At 39.2% G+C, this 14,663-nt stretch overlaps 1 protein-coding gene across 1 annotated transcript; it reads right to left on the reverse strand.

Annotated features, from left to right (window-relative positions):
* Positions 1 to 12,607: 12,607 nt before the first annotated feature.
* LOC131314062 (protein E6-like) lies at positions 12,608 to 13,585 on the reverse strand. The gene has a single exon (XM_058342558.1). The coding sequence runs from the start codon at positions 13,583 to 13,585 to the stop codon at positions 12,608 to 12,610; it is 978 nt and encodes a 325-aa protein (XP_058198541.1).
* Positions 13,586 to 14,663: the final 1,078 nt, after the last annotated feature.

Consider the following 14,663-nt stretch of genomic DNA (forward strand, 5'->3'; position numbering starts at 1 on the left):
AATCGAGCCAAGTCAAGCTAAGCTTTAACGAGACGAGTCACAAGCGGCTTGGTTCGTTTGCAATCCTGGCGGACACCATTTGTTGTGTGAAAATAAGCACTTCCCTCGTGGCCTGTGGGTACTACACAATGCAGTTGGCTTTTTACGGGGCCATATAGGGTTCACGTTAACGATAGAAAACAGACCACTGAGAAGTCGTTTTCTAATAAGTAGGATTAACTATCCTCGTCTCTACATAAGATGAGGAAATTCCTCATCTTTATGTACAAAAGTAAAAACCTGTTTTCTTTCCCTTTAAAAATAAGGCTCCGTTTGTTTGGGTGTAAAAATATTTTACCTATATTTTATCTATTTTTCGGTGTTTGATTGTACAAAATATGAGGAAAATATTTTACAGGTAAAACATTTTTCATTAATTGGATAAAAATGACTTACCCTTAAATCTTTCGTAAGTTATTTTTCGAAATAAACATGCTACATCTTACTGCAATTCTCACTACTCAGTTTTCTCGATCGTTAGTCTTGACCCATGTTCAATTCCCCTATTTTCAGATATCTCTCTCTCTCTCTCTCTCTCTCTCTCTACACTATTTTGTCGATTTCTGAAAATATTTTTCAAGTGCCAACCAAACATCAAAAAATAAAAGTTTAAAGTTTATTTTCTAAAAAAAATATTTTACATGAAAAATATTTTACATTGAAAAACATTTTGGAGTATATCGAAACAAACGGAGCCTAAAGGACACGATATCTTTGATCTGCAAATATGATTTTACAAGCGGAGAGAAATCAAAAGATTTATGCTTGAAAACGAGAATGCATTGTTGATAGATTTTTTTAGTTTAACCGGTTGGAAAGATTGCATTCAAAGGGTTATCATAACGGGGCATTAAATCAATCATGTGAAGTTCGCAACAAAAATCAAGATTTTTTTTTTTTGATCCGAACAAGAATCAAGTTCACTTCTACGAAACTCCCCGAAAAGAGCTAACCCCATACATGGACTAAATAAATGAACAGAACTGCTAGGGACAAAGAAAATTTACCCCAAAACTACCCAGAAAAAATCAACTAATGGTTGAAATTCACTTTGATGTATGTGACACAATCAAACTAACTGGGTGTTGTGTTGCTAACGAAATACTCTTACATGTAAAAAGAGAACTAATAATCAATTCTTGCCTTTGACGAGTGTTGACTACGTGGCCTCCGGAGGTCATTTTGGTCATTTCACATGCTCTTATGAACGTGGTGATGTGCCAACGTGTGGCAATGGATTAGCACCTTGTTTTGGCCGCAAGAACAAGAAGTGGAACTCCCACCCAAAGTTGTCAATACCGTACCGGCTAGCGTACCGTTTTCACTACTGGAATGGTACGTACCAGTACCGGGCTGTATCTCGGTACCGTTCTGGATTTATCGCAATTAATTATATATATATATATATCTACCATGTTGCATAATTTTAAGTATAAACATAAACAAAATGTAAAAAAAAAAGAAAAAAAAGAGAGAGAAGGTAATTTTGTACCGGCCGGAACACTGAAAAATGTCCGAAACAGACCGGTATCGTCCGGTACATCCGGTATTGGCCGGAACAGGCCGGTATTTTGACCGGAACGGAACTTGAATTTTTGTGTTCCGTTTAAGTGCCGGTACGGTACATACCGGGCGGTACGGAACGGATTTTACAACTCTGCTCCCACCGATACTGCCATCTCCCCTTATTCCAAGTCCCACGTCCCAAGTGACACGGCACTTTGCACAATGCAACAAGTCAATCTCCCGCCTCCGGCTATTTCTAATCGATCACTCCTCCGGCAGCCGTATCACATGCTTATGAGTGAGGTGAGACGGCCCCAAGAGTGAAGAATCGAACCTGAGATCTTCTTAAGAAGAAGCAAACTCATAAGTTTTAGGCTATGACTACTAGGCCAACGGTTCATGGATTTTGACCGGTGTAGTTGGCCAAACAGTTATGTAGATGTATTTTAGTACAGTGAGGTTGTAGATTTAATTCCTATAGAGAGGACATTGATACTCTTGTTGATTGGCTGGGGTAATACAGGTTCTTTTAGAGTATAACAATTAAAAAAAAAGCCCGTTGCAAGCCCGCACTCTGAGGTCATTTCTGTGAACTATAAACCCATACATTTTGCAAGATTTTCTAGACTAACTAATCATTGTGTAAAAAATCACGTTGATTGAACATCGATAATCATCCTATCGACTTTCATTTGTTTGGAGGAAAGGTATAATTTCTAGAATAGACATTTTAATTTTTCTAAGACGAGTGAGTGTGCTTTGAAAAGGTAGTTATCAATCCTTAATCAACGTAATTTTTTTGCACAAATGTTGTATTCATAAAACCCTACAAGATAAATGGTTCGAATTATGAAGGTGACTTCAAGGTAGGCCCATAATGGATATCTCAACTCCACAGTGAAATTGAGATCTCCAACTTTAGCGAATCATGGTTAGGACTGAATTGTTTTAAGTATATATATAAAAATAAGGGAAAATGACGGCCAAGGACGTGTTTGATAATTAATACCTTCCAAGGACATTTTCAGCATTAACAAATGTTCTCAAATGTTCTAAGCTTGTCCTTGGCGGGTATTAATTATCAAAATACGTCCTGGGCCGTTATTTTCCCTAAAAATAAGCCCATTGGCATCTCAAGTTTTAAGTAAAGATCCAAAAGTTAAACCCAAAAAAAAATATGGACTTGATTGGGCTGTAATTGTCTTGGTTTTGGCCCAATAGTTAACGTGGTTAGGACTTGTTAAAAATCTGTTATGTGGACCAGATTACTTAGGAAGAAAAGAGACGCTGGCAAATTTATTCGATGAAACATTTGCCAAAATATATCTTGAAAAGTTTTTGTTACCGAAATATGAATGCCATCAAAGTCATAAAATTATATTCGCGTTTTCCAAAATTAATCTTTAATGTTTAAAATTTGGGAGTAATAGCTTGCATGTGAGTGGCAACGGGGAAACAAATCTACCCTCGTTGTGATGTTGCCTTCTTTATTTTGTCCCTATATATCATTGCATCCTTTGCATTTGATTAATAAAATTCTTTCCGCCTTCAAAAAAAACTGCGGAAAAAAATCTCGCATATATGAGTTAGTGGAAAAGCAGGGGAAATTTGAAATTCAATTTGTTGATAGCTTGGTCCATGTATTTTCTTGCGTTGCTTAGCGAGTAACAAGAAGACAACTTTTTAATTTTCTTGTGTTGCTTTCCACTCTGTCATTCTATTCCTATTTATCATATAGTAAAATTTACTACACCATCCGTCTCACGAAAGGGAAAATACATTGTGCACTCTCCCGGGCTCGGTGATTAGGGTTTCCTTGGAGGAGGGGCGGCGCCTTTGCTCTGTTCGCCGCCCTTGTGGCAGCGGTGGTGGCAGCAGTGAGCGTTGCGGTCTTGATCGGTTGGATTTAAGTGTGTGGGTCTGTTGTTTGCTTGTATGTACTGTTTTGGTTTTGTTATTGTTTTGCTGTTTTTTGTTGGTGTTTGTGTGTGCCTTTCTCCCATGCGCGGGACTTTTTCACCTCTTGTGGGAGTTGTTGTGGAGGATTTTCTACGTCGTCTTGATGGCTTTTTGAGGTCGGAGACGAGTCTTGTTTGTGTGAGCTTCTGAATATTCTTCTGTGAGTTTAGACCTCCTTTGTGGTTGCTTTCTGGCTGCCCGTTCCCGATGTTTATATGGGTTTCATATCAATGAAAAATTATTCTAAAGATGGACAAAAAAAGAACTCTCACTTGAGGGTCTCACACAATTAATCCAAATTGTTCATTAATTTTAAAATAATTTTCTGAAAAGCTCCTAAAAAAATAAGCTTAATTAGATATGTGTAAGTAATTTAGGAGATAAAGCTAAGAGAGGTTCATAGCCCGTGAAATGTGAACACACATATATATATATTTATATTATACAGGAGATAGGAGATCAAATAAGTTTGGAGCAAAAACTTAAGTGGCCTTAAGCAGCATGTAGATTAAACAACAATTCTGAATACCAATAACTAGCACGAATTAAGCAAAAGCAACTGAACGGCATCGCACAATTGTTGAAAAATATTGATATTAACCCACTAAATATGGAAGACAAAATTAAAGTATGACAACAACATTAAAAGTGATTTTTTTATAAGTGAAAATCGACATTATTAGATGAGTATATATATATAAATATAGGTGATCGATTTGGTCCGGTTTATCCCAGATTACATGGTGACGAATCGAACCAGGCTGATTTTCTTCGATTTGACTTTTGTTTCACTATAAAAGCCAAACCGTATTGAACTGTTTACAACTAAACCCAAACAAAATTATTGGTTTGGTCTAGCTTTTCTTGCAATTCGAAATGTTTTTTTTATATTGATCTGTCCAACAGGGTGTCCTAACCAAGAGTCGGTTAGCCAAACAGTTACCCATTTCCTTCGTGATTGCAACGTCGCCCAACAGTTGTGGAATGGTGTTGGGATTCCTTTTAATGTTAGCAACTCCTTCTTGCTTCCGTTTGAGTCATGTTCATGATAATTGTAAGTGTAAGGTCCTTCACCCGTGGTGTGTCCTGTTCCCGATTGTCTGAGATCTATTAGACTTGCCAGAAATCGTCGTATTTATGATGGTCCCAACACTCTTCCTTCTGATATTTTTGTCGTAGTCAGAAATTCTATTAATTTAGCCCTTGAATGATATCTTGCTTGTGTTAGTGGTTCTACAAACCTTGGCAATCAAACTCTCCTAATAGGTTGGAAACCCCCTCCGGTTGGGCAATTTAAGCTCAACACTGATGGCGCCTTCAATCCTCGATTGAGGTCAGGTATGGCAGTGTTGGAAATTTTTTAGGAAAATCGGATGAATAAAATTGAGGCATACGGAGGGTCTCTCGAGGCAACCGATAGGCCTCTATTTGGTTCAACGAATCTGGACGTGTACTAGGACCAAGAGTTACAACATGGTTTACTCCTCCCCGTTATGAAGCTAATGGCAGATTTGAATTCTTAAATTCATTGCGGGAGTTACATGCAATTCAATTTCCGAATTCATTACAGGAGGTTTCCTTCCTTTGTATTGGTGTATCACGTTTTGGTAGAGATACCAGAGTTTCGTATTGCTCCATATGCTCTGAATATTGTTCTTGTGAGAGAGAGGCAGACGATTGTTTAGTTTGCCAAGGTAGTCAACGGTGCTGTTCCGATGACTTGTGGTTTAGCCGAGCCAACTCTGGGAGGAAGACGCTGACGAATCCTACAACACCCTTGGTGGGCGGCGAATCTTTCTTAAGGTGACTATAGTATCACACAGGACTCGGCTCGTGATTCAGAAAATACTGTTTGTATCTCGTTCATTACTTACAATTAATCTGTTTTGTCTATGTAATCTGTAATTACGAAAATATCAATGAAATTGTTTTTTTGGAATTCCGTTGTTGCCGAATTTTTTCCAACAGGCAGGATGTCTTATTTGTGATGGTCATGGAGATTGGGTTGTGGCCTTGTGAGTACGTTTCCCAAAAAAAATCAAGGCAGCTTCCTAAGTGTTTTATTTTCTTCTGTACTATGGTGGAGTGTTGGACACTTCATGATGGTCTAAAATTAGCTTTAGAGAGTACGTAATTTACGGGGCCTTCTTGTAAAGATAAATTTTATGGCTCTAGTTCGACTCCTTGATGAAAAAAGATTGGATACTCATGAATTAAATAATATTTTTAATAATTGCAGGTTCTTGATCGATTTAAAGGAGGAGTTCAACATGTATTTCGGGAAGCAAATCGGAATGCCGATGTGATTGACAATTCTAGAAGAGTTATATTCCCCATTACTATGTTTTACTACTAGTTTTTGTAATATTCCAGTTAATAATAAATAAACAAATAAAAAACCCCACTAAACTATTTCACTAGCTAGTAGAAGCTAGGCGCAACTAGTTAGTCGGTCATTCAAGGAGGTACTATAATTTATACAGTAGACTATAGGTGTCACCTTTTCTGCTCTTAATTTTTGGGCTGACCCAACCTAGCCTCCAGGCCCTCCACTGAAAGTGGTTCACCTATTTAGTGCGAATGCCGGTAGATGTGTCACCTTGCCGACAATTGACGGGGCCTCCCTGTTAAATACAGTACTATTCTCTCCGTTCAAATTTGTTTGTCTAATTTCGACATATGTTTCATTTAAAAAATTATCTATATCTTACAATTCATAATATTTTATATAATTTTGAAAATGTCGTATTATAGACATAATCGAGATTTATGTAAACACTCCAATCTGGGCTTCTAGATTAGTTTACTTTCCGTTTTTGATTCCCTAATGATGAAATGAATCCAGAACACTCCGAGAATGATAAGTGCTTGAGTTTTGAGTGTTTGAAAATTTTTTGAACTTAACCTAATCCTAAGTCACTTCAAAAAGAAAAATCAAAAAAACCCTACTGGAATGCTTTGGTTGAGAGCCTGCGCGCGCGGATCAACTTGACAGGTGTTGGTCAATGGTCAAAGCTTGACCGCTGACCAACGCGTGAGTAGGTGGTACACGCGCGCGCTGCTCCCAAACCCGCGTGCGCGAGTCAAGCTGCCAGATGTGGTCAACAGCCAAAGCTTGACCGTTGACCCACGCGCGCCAGGGCGCAACCCTCGCGCGCCGGACTGACTCTCGCATGCGCTGGTCTCAACCTGTCCCTATCACCTTTATCAGATGGGAAGCTTAGCTACCAAGCAAACCTCAGCCAGGCTCGTGGATTGACTGAGCTCCTCTCTTTGCACCTACTAGATTTACCACCATCCCTCCCTATATATACCCCATTTTGTTCATCTTTTAAAGGGTTCAAAAAATCTATACATCTTGAGTTAGAAAAATATACACCTTGGGTTCAAAAATTTTAAGAAAAATTACACACACCATCCTCCATTTTCACACCTCAACCAAGTAACATAGTTTGTTCTTTGCTTCTACCTTTTCAAACACCTCAATCAAGTTTCAAACCTCAAAACTCAATCTCTTTCAAACCTCAAAACTCAATCTCTTTCAAACTCAATCTAGGTATAACATACCTACTGTTCTCCGTTCGGATCCCTGAGGGGGGTTGACAGAGCCAATGCTGGTAATCAATACCAATCCTGGTCCTAAAGCCGGTAGGGTTTCAAAAACTATTATGGTAGGAACCAGTGCGCGACGGTCCCAATCTCGCGCGCGACACTCCGTGGCCGCGCGCGCAGGATTGCGTGGGGATTGATTTCCTACTGTTTTTATGTCTTTTTGTTTATATAGATCACTTTGCAAGTTTGATAAAAACTAGTTTACTGCTTTCCTTAGATCAAACTGCTAGTTTGTAGTTAATTTTGCATTTCTGCTGTTATGGAGTATCCATGGGATCATTCTGAACCTGTCCCAGGACCCAAAAATATGTAAACCGAAGACTGGTTAAAAGGCTCAGACTCGAGCGCGCCAGGGTGCGACACTCGCGTGCCGGAGCGCCATAAGCGCGCGCTAGACTGCCTCCGACCAGTGGCTGGTCTTGCATGGGTAACTTGGCCTTAGGTCGTTATTTTGTCTCCACACTGTTTTATGGAGTGTTTTGTTAATTTGTAGGGTTTTTTCAGCCTTTAAATTGTATATTAACTGCTTATTAACTATTTATAACTGCTTGATTTGTCCTGGGTGTGCACTGGTCCTTCTAGAGCCCAGAGGGTTTGAGAATAAGAGTTGTGGGTTTGAGCTCACTGTCGCGCGCGTGTCTTGGAGTCGCGCGTGCAGGAGTGAACAACATGCAGTGACTTGTTCAGTGGATGCTGGTTTCTTTCTGCGCACGTCATTCCAAAACAGGGGCTTTCCAGTTTGTTTAAACTCCCACAGCAGTCTGTTCTCATCCTATACTAACTGCACATCTATGCTATCATTCACATCCTGCAAACATATTATAGCTTTAATCCCATTAAATTGTTCCCCTTGGCTAAAGAATTGATTAATCAAACAGAATGGCAAAAGTTTTCGCAAATGCCTAAGTAGAGACCGATCTCTGGATTGGGCGAGAAGGGTGCCTTAAAACTCATCCCCTCTTGTAACCTGGCTCCCGAACCCAGATATGATTATGACGGATTGATTCCTTCACTTTTTCAAATCAAATAGCGCAACGAGCGTTTCAAGTTCGGTTCCTTGGGTGTTTGACCTTCAAACCCAAGTGACAACTCTAAATTGAGCGTTCGTTTGCCAAAAAGCGCCCTCATCGATCCACATTTTCTTAGGACATACTGCCCACAATCTATCAAATAAGATCCATATTGTATATACAAAATATTATAGACCGAAACATATAGACAATTTTATAGGAGATCCCAAATAATGAAAATGAACAAACAAATTAGAACGGAGGAAGTACTCACTACTACTGCCCCGCCAGTACTGATACTACCAATGTTATTAATTCCGTACCATACCGGCCGGTACGTACCAGATTTCAAAGAAATCGGTACCCTAACTCCCCAATACCGTTCCGGACCAAATACCGGCCGATACCGGTCATCTTAGAAAATACCGGACTGAGATTTTGCAATTTTTTTTTTTTGCGGTCATGTTATCATTTTTGGTCAAAAAAGGAAAAAAAAAAACGTTTCAGATTTTTTTCTTTAGGTTATCTTAACCCCAAAAAAAATAAAAGAAAAGTTTTTCAGAATTTTAGCAAAACGTGGGCTTAACCATATTACGTGCGCGAGGCTCAAATCCCGGATTTGCACCCCCCCTGCGCGCGAATAACCCGTGACGCGCACCCTGTTAATTGGTTTCCGAATCAATTTTTCCAAATTGTCTTCGGCCACGGCCCATTTTCCCAAGCGCGCGAGGCCTCTCCTTAGGTCCTCATTTACAAGTCCACTAGTGTGCAAAGTCATTTAAAGTGAAAAAGAGTTTTGTAATTAAGCAATGTGGGACTAGATTATCTCTAGTAGAGATATTTTATGATGAATTGTATGATATGGGGGGTTTTTTTGAATTATAATTATATATAATTATTATATATATTGTAGTTGCGGTAAATTCGAAACGGTACCCGGTACCTGATCGGTACCGGTACGTACCGTACCAGTAAAAAAATCGGTACCCTGTCCGAAACGATATTCAGAACTATGGATACTACTACTAATTACTAATATTCACAAGTTTGCAATTTTACCAACCAAGAAGATTAGAGGGAATGGTAGAAACATACTATAGTATATGTTTGTTTAACAATTATTGTCTTAGCCCCATTTCGGAACGTGAAATAAGTACTTATTTTTTAAGAATACAATTTCAAACTAAAAAATGATGAGTTTGTTGAAATTTAAAAATATGCAAATGGATCTTGTTTGAAAGATCTTATTGAGATTTTTAATACGGTGCAAAAAAAAATCAAAAAATTATTTTTTATTTACATTTTTTTTAGTTTGAAAATGTGAAATAAGTACTTATTTTTTAAGAAGGCAATTTCCAGCTAAAAAATGATGGGTTTATTGAAATTTAAAAATATGCAATATGGATATTATTTGAAAGATCTCATTGAGATTTTTAATACGGTGCAAAAAAAATTAAAAAATTATTTTTCATTTACATTTTTTTAGTTTGAAAATATGAAATAAGTACTTATTTTTTAAGAAGGCGTTCTGGAACGGACTCTAAGTATTATAAACACCGGAGAATTTCATATGGAACTTTACACATATTTATGCGCAATTTATATTTTCCTTCCGTTCAAACTAAAAAAAAAAAAAAAACACTTTCCACTATGGCTTATAGTACTACTAAAAATACCATTGGCAAATCTCTTATCTCTCTCTATTTTTTATGTTCTCTCTTCCAATATTTAGATGTACTCAATAGTCAAGAATTACCAGTCGAGTTCTCTGTAAAAAGTATTATAAAAATAAAAATTAAAACATTTAGCTGAGTTGGCTGGCGAAAGCTTTAATAAGTAATCTCGATGACATTCCATGTTCGAATTTCACGAAACCCAAAAATTCTAAACTTCTACGTCACCGGAGATTTGCCTGAAATTAGTCGAAATGAACAAACTGGATTGGACATTTGTTTTTTGTTTTTTTTGTTTTTTGAAAAAGAAACAAAAAGAAGAAGAGAGACATTTAATTTGGTTGTCCTTCTCTGTGTCAGGAGGTCCCATATAAAATTACTCCATAAGTGGATTTCCAACTGCAAAAAAAACAGGGACTTCGATCAATGCATCACACTCGATCTGGTCCCGCCACATGAGACGGTCTTTAATTACTCGTCACGTAAGTGGCAACTGCTATTCGTTTGGTGGACCCTAGTGTAGGAGAGGGACTAAGGGAGACTGTTTTTGAGACACCCACCGTACCTACTCGGTTTACTTGCAGACAGATACTAGAACTACCTACAAGCATTTAAAACTGGCGCAGAAGGTTGTCGGACATGGATGCTCCAGCGTAAGCATGCTTGGACACACATGGATGCTCTCGCGTAAGTTAGCATCGCGTAAGCTTGCTCGGACACATACATGGATCTCGCATAAGTTAGCATTGCGTAAATTTGCTCGGACACACATAAATGCTCTCGCATAAACTTGCTCGGACACTTGTGTTATTTATAAGAAAAGATGTCTCGTGGGTGGAGTGTGATGATCCTCTCGTATAACTCTAGCGTGACAAAAAACAAGACTCACCGCTGTTCATTTGATGGACCGATGCGTTTATTTTGTAGATACTTTGTTCCTCTTAAGAGCTTTATGGACTTTTTGAGTATTGTTTTTGTTCAAAATTTTTACCCGTTTTTTAGTTTTGCGTCAAATTTTGGGAATTTTTGTTTTGTTTGTATCGTCTTGTCGAGGCAAATCGAAAAAGTAAAAAATTATGACTTTTACCTAAATATTTTTGAAAATATCTACGATAAAGTCCAAAAAGTATTATTATTATTTTTTAATTTTTCGATTCCATTCGTTGAGACGAGTCAATAATTCACAAATTTTTTATGCAAAACTAAAAAATGAGAAAAAAAAATTGAATAAGGACAAAACTCAACCCAAAAAAAAACCTCCTAAAACTCTTAATTTTGTAATTAAGCAAACATTAGATTGTTCGGACACATAAATATTCCCGCGAGCAAAGAATACATTGTCACGGGAGAAATGAATGGGTAATGTCTAATAGCTCATTTTTCTCTTTTGAAAAATACTGCGGTATTAGATTAAGCTAGATTAAGCTTTTATCGATATCTGATCAATTTGACTTTTTGAAATAGACAAAAAACATGCATAGATTTACAAAATAAACGGATTAGGTCGTCAAATGGGACCGTATGGAGGTTTGAAATCTTAATTTGTATCACCTTATGTCACATGAGAACATCTTAATCCCTAGAAGTTCACAGGGGTAGGGATGGCAATTCCGGCCGCCCCGATCCAACCCGTCCCGTTCCCCGCCCCAAATGGGTAGGGGATTCGAGAATTATTTGGGAATCGGGTAGGGTATGGGGATAATTTTTTAAAAAAAAGTGGGAAACGGGTAGGGGGTGGATATGAGGTAGTACCCGCCCGATCCCCACCCCGCCCCGATCCCCGCCCCATTAGCCTACTATATATAATACATAATTATATATATATACACACACATAAGTTAGGGACTTAGGATTCCCGATCCCCGCCCCAGCCCCACTAGCCTATTCGTCTTGTTTGTTTGAAACTGTTTTTATTTCAATTTGGTTTGTAATGCACTATGGCAGCAACTATGTGACTGTTTTAATTTAAATTTGGTTTATAATGGCACTACGGCAGCAGATGTGACTGTTTTCATTTTGATTTGATTTATAATAACACTATGGCAGCAACTGTGGCTATTTTCCTTGGCATTTGGTTTGTAATGGCAGCGTAAATTATTATTATTATTTTTTATTTTTGAATTTAGTTTCTTGGTTCGTATTTTATGGCAAGTGACTTTTTTTTAAAAAGTTTTGGGATCTTTGGATCTCCGATTCCCCACGGGGATTCCCGTTCCCCGTTTGGGGCGGGGATTGAGGATAAAAATAAATTTCTGGTGGGGATTGGGGGGGGATGGGGAGGGATTTGAGTTCGGAAATCGGGGACGGGGATAGTGGTATCCACCCCCGACCCTCCCCATTGCCATCCCTACACAGGGGATCTTCTATTCTCAAAATTGCTTAAATTATCTACTGTACGAAACGCACCATAACATAATGCTCCCGCGCATTCGAACAAGGAAGAAATAGTTTTTGTGACAGCGAAAAAGTAATTAGATTTCTCACCAACTCTTGATGGGAGACATAAAAGGAGAGGTTTTTTTTTTACAAATAATTAATTCAAAAAATTACGACAAAAAACTCAACAAAAAATTAAAATAAAGTAAGAAAATACAGACATAAAAATTTACAAGAACTCGGGCTTAATTTAGTTGAAGTGCCTTGATCATCACCAATTACAACATAATTAGCCTCTCACACTTCTCCTGTACCAGAACATAATTAAAGACCACGAAAGCACATTTAACCCAATCCATAAAATTTAACCACAATATATAGGAAATGAAACAATTGATCAAACATCACGTGACAAAGGTGGACCGGGGAAGCTCAAGGCACGTACTCTGCTTCACTCTCTTGGAACTGGTCATCTTGGTTCTGGTACCCTTCCATTGAGTTCCCATTGTAATTCCCATAATAACCCCTGTTGTTGTGATTAACTCTCCTCGAATTCTGATACCCATTTCGGTAATTTTCCTCGCTGTTGATGTCATAGTAGTACCTCCCATTCTCCAAGAACCTCGTATCGCTCATCCCCTGTTGCTGAGGATTGTAGTTTCTGCCACCGCCGTTGTTGCTTGACGTGGCGGCAGTGGTGGTGTAGCCGCGGTCCATGAACCTGGTGTCATGACTCATGCCTTCATGTGGGTCACTCACGTATGCTTCCTTGTTATAGTAATTGTTGTTGTCCTCGTTAATGGTGGTGGTGGGGTAGGATTCTCCGGACTCGGTTTTGTAAGGGAGGTTGTTGGCGGTGTAGGGTGTACCACTGGTGGCGGTAGTGGTGGTGTAGCTCCGGTCCATGAACCTTTTGTCACTTACGCCTTGTGGGTCATTCACAGCTTCATTCTTGTAGTAATTGTTGTTGCTGCTGCTTGTGGTGGTGGTGTAACGGCCGTCCATGAATCTTGTGTCACTCACCATCCCTTGGGGGTCACTCACATACGCTTCGCCTTCATTCTTGTAGTAATTGTTGTCGTTGTTGTTGTTGCTTGCGGTGGTGGTGTAGGGCTCAAAGGATTCGATTTCGGATGGCTGGTTGGTGGCGGCGGCGTGGCGGCCGCCGGAATTCTGGCCATACAGGCCATAGCCGCTTTGGGTATCTGGGATGAAATTTGGGTCTTGCTCTCGAACATTGCTTTTGTTGGGCATGGCTTCTTCTACTATTGTTTCTTTTGCATTATTGTTGGTGGGGGTGGCGGTGGCTTTGTTAAAGAAATAGTAGCTCTCTCTGGCATGGGAATGGAGAGAGGAGGACAAGAGCGCAAAGAAGAGGAGGAAGGGGAAATGTTTGGCTGAGGGAGCCATCAAAAGGATAGAGGAAAAGATTGTGTTAATTTGTTGTTGTGGAGAGTGTAGTGTATGTAGTGATGGATAGTCTCTATATAGAACCCCCTCTCCACAAAGCTTTAATTTCTATGGATTAGGTGTAGAGCTAGACTGCTAGAGGGGTATGGGAAACCTGTTGATGGCTGTGGTCCTCGAGATAAAAGCACCTAAACAAAAGATTCCCCCCTTATTCTGAGCAAAAATGCTATAAGCACAATAATCTAAACACAACATCAAATATAATCTCTTACATGCACGTGGGTTCTACATATATTAGCATGTGTAAGCCCCACGTATATGTGAAAAGTTATGTTTAATGTTGTGTTCTTAGCATTTTTGTATTCTGAGGCTTTTGTTTTTATTTTGTTTTTCGTTTGCATATATAATGATTTGGGGATAGGGCTGCAAACGAGCCGAGCCGAGCCGAGTTTTAGAGTGTTCGAGCTCGGCTCGGCAAAAATTTAGTTGGCTCGAGCTTGGCTCGAGCTCGTAACGAGCTGCAGGACTCGAGCTCGAGCTCGACTCGATAGGTATTTACGGAGCTCGAGCTCGGCTCGTTCGGCTCGTTTATGAAACAAATATATATAAATATATTATATAATCAAGCTCACGAGCCAATTCGAGCCGAGTTTCGACTAGCTCGAGCTCGGCTCGTTTATGAAACGAGCCCAGGACTCGAGCTCGAGCTCGAGCTCGGCTCGTTTTTGTCTTGAACCGAGCCGAGCCGAGCCGTTATCGAGCCGAGCTCCGAGCCGCTCGCGAGCGGCTCGGATCGTTTGCAGCCCTATTTGGGGATTGATAGGAAACATGGAAACTTTCCATGAAAGTAGATACGTGAAAAGTTTCATACGGCTCGGATCGTTTGCAGCCCTATTTGGGGATTGATAGGAAACATGGAAACTTTCCATGAAAGTAGATACGTGAAAAGTTTCATAAAAAGTTTTCATGTTTCATAGTAACATTTTCCTAATGTTTCGGTTCTGTCCAGGAATGATGGTCAGATGAGTCTTCTCCCTCAAAAAATTATCTATGTTTCATAATGTTGAACAAAATTAAT

Source organism: Rhododendron vialii, chromosome 13a (genome assembly GCF_030253575.1).
Source record: "Rhododendron vialii isolate Sample 1 chromosome 13a, ASM3025357v1".
NCBI lineage: Eukaryota > Viridiplantae > Streptophyta > Magnoliopsida > Ericales > Ericaceae > Rhododendron > Rhododendron vialii.